General features: G+C 65.1%; 2 protein-coding genes across 2 annotated transcripts in view; one reads left to right on the top strand and one right to left on the bottom strand.

Annotated features, from left to right (window-relative positions):
* TBXA2R (thromboxane A2 receptor) overlaps positions 1 to 3,073 on the top strand; it is a 5,908-nt gene extending 2,835 nt beyond the window's left edge. The window contains exons 2-3 of the mRNA XM_008639629.2: positions 1,301 to 2,210; positions 2,640 to 3,073. Coding sequence (XP_008637851.1) covers positions 1,404 to 2,210; positions 2,640 to 2,891 — 1,059 coding nt within the window. The 5' untranslated portion in view covers positions 1,301 to 1,403 and the 3' untranslated portion in view covers positions 2,892 to 3,073. The remainder of the gene's footprint in view (positions 1 to 1,300; positions 2,211 to 2,639) is intronic.
* Positions 3,074 to 3,188: 115 nt separating this feature from the next.
* Positions 3,189 to 5,732, bottom strand: part of GIPC3 (GIPC PDZ domain containing family member 3) — a 3,926-nt gene continuing 1,382 nt past the window's right edge. The window contains exons 2-7 of the mRNA XM_008639618.2: positions 5,628 to 5,726; positions 4,997 to 5,182; positions 4,532 to 4,712; positions 3,991 to 4,103; positions 3,776 to 3,857; positions 3,189 to 3,570 (exon numbers count right to left, since the gene is read on the bottom strand). Of these exons, the coding sequence (XP_008637840.1) occupies positions 3,419 to 3,570; positions 3,776 to 3,857; positions 3,991 to 4,103; positions 4,532 to 4,712; positions 4,997 to 5,182; positions 5,628 to 5,726 (813 nt within the window). The 3' untranslated portion in view covers positions 3,189 to 3,418. The remainder of the gene's footprint in view (positions 3,571 to 3,775; positions 3,858 to 3,990; positions 4,104 to 4,531; positions 4,713 to 4,996; positions 5,183 to 5,627; positions 5,727 to 5,732) is intronic.

The raw sequence follows: 5,732 nt of genomic DNA, 5'->3' as shown, positions 1-5,732 counted from the left end.
CTGCGCGGTGGCCCCCGGCCCTGCGGCCCCCCTCGCACCCCCGGCCGGACAGGGGCTGGCGGCCGAGGGGTGTCTGGGTGAGGGACGCGGCACGGGGCTTGCTTGGGACACGGGGACCCAGAGCCAGGCCAGTGATGGACCAACGGCCAGGATTGGCAATGATCAGGGCTGGTCTGAGGTTTAACTTGGCGACGAAGGACAGGTGGCAGTGCCACCCTGCACGAGGGAGGGGCACCGCAGTGGGGCTTTGCAGGGGTGGCGGGTTGGGGTGGAGCTGGGCATCCCACTGGGGCCACTGGGCTGAGGACTGTGTCAGCCAGGAGGGTGGGCTGAGGCAGGTGGTGTGGCAAGAACATCCACAGTCTCGAGAAATGGGTCCCAGGAGGAGAGGAGGGGTCAGCTCCCTGTGGGCGTCTGTGTCCCCAGGTTGTCCAGTCCCCACTGTTGCCATGTCTCTGTCCTGTCCCACATCATCTCATTTGCAGCCTGGACTAATTAGCAATGGAGGGCTATGTAGGACCAGGAGTTGGACTTGACAAACCTTGTGGGTCCATTCCCACAGGATATCCCACGATTCTATGATTCCCAACTGCTTCCCGGCCCAAGTGAGGCAGAGTGGCACTAAGCGGGCTGTCTACCTCCACAGCCGTCCCTGTCACACCCTGTCACACCCTGTCACAGCCACTGTCCTGGTGACAAACACACAGCTCCCACTGCAGGGGATGCCAGGAGGGCAGAGCAGGTCTGTCACCCACACTGGCTGTGGTTTGGCAGCGGTGCCAGGGTTGCAGCACAGCCTCAAACTTGTACCTCAGGTTTCCCCAGCACACTGGAGGAATGGGACATCTCCACATTGAGCTCAGGGATAGGCAGAGAGTCAGGATCATGCCCTGGTGCAGCCACCATGTGCCTGCATCCTTCAGAGTGAGTCCCCCACCGTGATGGAGGGTGATGGCCCAGGGATCTCTGGCTATGTGCCCCCGGGGCGGGAGGGAGCCCAGCTGTCAATGACGAGTTTCCTGCGGCACTCGCTGTGCCGGGATTCAGCCTCGTGGCTGCAGCCCCATGTGGCTCGTGGCCGGGGACAGTTAATCCCAGCAGCTGCAGGGCTGCAGCCCTTCTCCTCCACTGCAGCTGTGCCTGCAGCTGGCACGAGCCAGGTCCCGCCCTGGTGTCCCTCTCCATGGGCTGGGGTTCCACCGTGGTGTCCCCCTCCCCAGCCCCTGGAGGACCCCATATCTGCAAGCTCAGGGTGGGTGATGGGTGGGCTTGGCCTAAATTCCCTCTGTTCCCCCCGCAGGGCAAGGCGGGATTGGTGCCAGCAGCAGCCGGGGGCTCCGGCCATGGAGGAGAGCCAGGAGGGTGCCTGAGGCCGCTGGAAGGAGCAGGAGGGAGTGCGGGACATGGAGCCCCCCAACAGCAGCACGGCCAGGCAGGCGGACTCGTGCTTTGGGGTGTTCAATGCCAGCGATGGCCGCGCCAGTGCACAGAACAGCATCGCCTCGCCCTGGTTCTCCACGGCCTTCGGCCTCATCGGCCTCTGTTCCAACCTCTTTGCCCTTTGCGTCCTGGTCAGCTCCTCCCGCAAGCTCTCCAGCCAGGCCCGCTCCTCCTTCCTCATCTTCCTCTGTGGGCTCGTGGTCACAGACTTCATGGGACTGCTGGTGACGGCCTCAGTCATCATCCCCTACCACTTCACCAAGTTCTCCTGGGCCGAGGTGGACCCTGGCTGCCACCTCTGCAACTTCCTCGGCTTCTCCATGGTCTTCTTCGGGCAGTGCCCGCTGCTGCTGGGGGCCACCATGGCCGGGGAGCGGTTCTTGGGCATCAACCGCCCCTTCTCGCGCTCCACCAGCCTCTCCAAGCGCCGCGCCTGGGCCATCGTGGGGCTGGTGTGGGGCTTCTCCTGCTCACTGGGGCTGCTGCCAGTGTTGGGGCTGGGCCGGTACACGCTGCAGTTCCCTGGTTCCTGGTGCTTCCTCACCCTCCTGCCTGACACCGGCGACGTCGTCTTCTGCCTGCTCTTCGCGCTGCTGGGCATCCTCTCCGTGCTGCTCTCCTTCGTCCTCAACACCGTCAGCGTGGTCACACTCTGCCGTGTCTACCACGATCGCGAGTCGGTGCAGCGGCGCCGCGACAGCGAGGTGGAGATGATGGTGCAGCTCGTGGGCATCATGATTATCGCCACCATCTGCTGGATGCCCCTCCTGGTGAGGCCTCTGTCCTGGTGTGCCCCATCACCACCCCTCCATGGCCCTCCTGGATCTTCATGTCCCCCCTGTTCCTCCTTGTGGGGCCTCAGTCTTGGTGTGCTCCCCTCACCCTCCCTCCATCTCCCTCCTGGTGTCCCCCGCCCTTCACAGTGAGGTCCCAGCTTTCAGTATGTCCCCTCCATGTCCCTGCTGGTGATGTCCCAGGTCTGGAGGTGTCCCCTTGGTAAGACCTCCCCTGCCGGTGTCCCCCTGCCACCTCTCTACATGCCAAGTTGGCCCCTGGTGACAGGCAGAGCAGGTGCTCCCCAGTGCTCCAAACCAGCCCAGGACTCCTCCAAGGGGCTCAGTGCCTCGACCTTCATCATTTCCCCACCCTGGCGCAGCTCATGGATCCTCCACTGACACTTTGTCCCTTTTTCCCCCCAGATCTTCATAGTCCAGGTGGTCCTGCAACACCTGCCTGGCCAGGCACAGGTGCTGCCCTCAGACACGCAGGAGATGCTGCTGATCTACATCCGCATGGTCACCTGGAACCAGATCCTGGACCCCTGGGTCTACATCCTGTTCCGCCGGGCCGTGCTGCAGCGCGTGTACCCCCGGCTGCACCCCCGGCCCTCCATCGTCTCCCTCACCCCCTCCCTGCCCCGCAAGCTCACCGCTGGCTCTGTCCTGCAGTAGCAGCCCTGGGGACGGGCACCGGGCAGGGGGGCCCGGCCATGCCCCCGTCCCATCCCTGATGGATCCTCATCACCCGCATCCAGGGGCTTTCCCCGCCCCCCGAGCCCGATACCCAAGGGGCTGTCAGGGGGCACAGGGCTGCTTCCCCCTCCCCGTCCCCAATAAAGCACAGCTCGTGCAGCTCTTGGTGCCCACTGGGGGTGACCACCCGGGGGGGCCCCAGGGAAGGTGCCTGGGGGGGGATCCTGCCCTGCTGACAACCAGAGCAACAGCCCTTCTCCAGTCTCTCCTTTAATGAGCCACAGCTACTGCCCACCACGTTTGGGGCGTGTGCAAGGGGGATCCTCAGGAACGTGGGTGGGCTGGGTGCCCTCTGCCCCCCAACCCAAGGGGCAGACCTGGGTGCTGCTCAGGAGGGTGTGGGGGGCAGGATGGGGACCCCCACCAGCGCCTCAGCCCCAGATGGGGTGGGGATGAGGTGGGGATGTGGGGAGAGGACAAAAGTGAGGGGCAACACCTGCCCCCAGCTACTCCTTATCCCCCTTGGGGTGGCAGACGGCTGCCCACACCTCGGCCACAAACTCCTGGGGGAAGGCAAACTCGCCCAGCACCGAGTCCAGCCCTTGGGCAAGCTGGGCCACGCTGGGGCTGCCCTTGGCTGCCTCCACCATCGTCGAGGCTGTTGGGGAGAAGGGGGAGGTCAGGGCCAGTGTGGGGGGCCGGGACAGGAGCAGGGGCTGAGTCAGGATCTGGGGCAGGAGCAGGGGCAGGAGAAGAGGCAGAAGCTGGGGAAGGGGCAGGGGCTAGGGCAGGGTTGGGGTGGGGGTGAGGGTCAGGACAGGGGCAGGGGCAGGTCCAGGTCAGGGTCCAGGCCCCCTGCTCACCCAGCTCGCTGTCACGGATGCCCATGTAACTCTCCAGCAGATCGTCCACCTGCCGGGCAGCTTCTTCCTCGGTGGGGCTGGGCTGGGGGCAAGGAGCCCAGGGGGTGAGTGCCAGGCAGCACAGGGGCTCCTAAGGGCACAGGGATGCTTCTCCCCACCCTGCCATAGTGTGAGGAGCCATAGGCTTGGGGTGGGGGACTTGGGGTGGGCCTTACCCCCTCCTCCAGCACGGCCGGGCCCTGTGTCCGCAGCCGCAGCGTTTCCTTCCCACTGGCCACTCTGCCTTCACCGGGGGATTTGCTTGTCCGTGTCCGCTGCCCGATCATGTCTGTGCCCCAGGGTGGGGGGTGAGGGCACAGGCAGGACGTGGCATCCCCCGCCCCTCCCCGCGCTGCGGCACACCTTTTTGGGGGCACTGCAGGCTGAGCCCTGCAGGGACAGCGCTGGTGTGCCAGGGACACCCAGGGGTGCAGGGTGGGGATGCTCCTGGTTATGGGGTGCTCACGGGTGCTCGGGACAATGCACACAGAGCAAGAGGGGCACCCATGAGGGGCACGAGCAGGTGTGGGGACACCCCCGTGGGTGCCCCAGGGCTGTGGGGTACACACACACATAGTGAGGGTGCAGAGGGGCACACACAGGGGGTAGTGAGCCCTGGGGGGCACTCGGTCACTGAGGAAGGGCTGCAGGGCCACAGGGGGCTGGGGATGATCCCAGGGTTCCCAGGGCAGGAGCAGGGGCACCCTCTCAACTCACCGAAGGCCTTTTTGGGCTGGACCAGGCGGAGGGTGAAGGGCTGAGCCCGCGGCAGCTCCCGCAGCATCCGAGCCACCTCATAGTGGCGGCAGCCCACGATGGTGTGGTCGTTGATGGCCTCGATGCTGTCCCCCACACACACTGTCTGCAGCCGGTTGATGATGCTCCCCTCCTTGATCCTCTGGGGACCACGGTGGGACAGGGACACGGCAACCACATGGCACAATGGGACAGTCAGACACAGCCCCCATCCCGCCGCACACACAGCCACCTCAGTGGTCCCACACCCTTTGGTAGCCAGGTCAGGCAGGGGAGACCTCCAGGGCCGGGATGGACACAGGGAAGGATTGATGTGGGGAGTCAGGGAGGAGCCTGATTCCAGGGAGGGGATGCATGGGGGATGTCACCTGCAGAACCACAGTCCCCAGGGCTGCCCCAGCCCCAGCCTGGTCCCCAGGGGCTCACCTTGATGAAGGCGTAGCCGGCCCCGTTGTCTGTGATGGTGAGGCCAAGCGCGTCCTCTGTCTTGGTCACCTCCACCTCCTTGGTCTCGCCCCGGACGTGGGCAAAGATGAAATCCTCCAGGCCAATCTGTCCCCCCAGCAGCTTCTGCATGTCCACTTTGTGTGTGTTGAGCGTGCAGAAGAGGATCTGCCCCGGGGAACCCCATCAGCCGGGACTGGGGATGCCCCAGTAGGGCAAGAGGTGTCAGGGGAGCCACGGCCAGTTCAAGGGGATTTGGTCAGATCTGGGCACTGCTAGAAGAGAAGGGCCCAGGGACCCCCAGCCTGCCTGGGACTCTGCACTGCCCCATCCCTGTGCACCTTCCCACAGCTCCAGGCAGCTGCAACCAGCCAGGGAACTGGCAGCCCTGGCTCCCTGCCCACATACAGAGGAGAAACTGAGGCACAGAGCCCCCAAGCCCTCCCCAGAGGAGCTGATACAGCCCTGAGGCCAAAACATCTTTCCAGAAAACTTTGGGGACTACGTTTGCAAGCATCTGGGGGCTTGTGGATGCACAGGCCACAGACAGTGCCACAGGGTGCGTGTCCCTGCCTGGGGCACAAAGACCCCTCCCCGGGCCGCAGCCCCTCACCTCGGTGGGCGAGATGTCGAAGACCTCAGCGATTTTGGCGTAGAGCTCCTTGACGTTGGTGAAGCCCTCGATGCGCCCCGTGGGGCTGCCGTGGGCCAGCTGCGT

Source organism: Corvus brachyrhynchos, unplaced genomic scaffold (genome assembly GCF_000691975.1).
Source record: "Corvus brachyrhynchos isolate BGI_N302 unplaced genomic scaffold, ASM69197v1 scaffold130, whole genome shotgun sequence".
Classification (NCBI taxonomy): domain Eukaryota; kingdom Metazoa; phylum Chordata; class Aves; order Passeriformes; family Corvidae; genus Corvus; species Corvus brachyrhynchos.
This window is presented reverse-complemented; position numbering and strand designations above follow the sequence as displayed.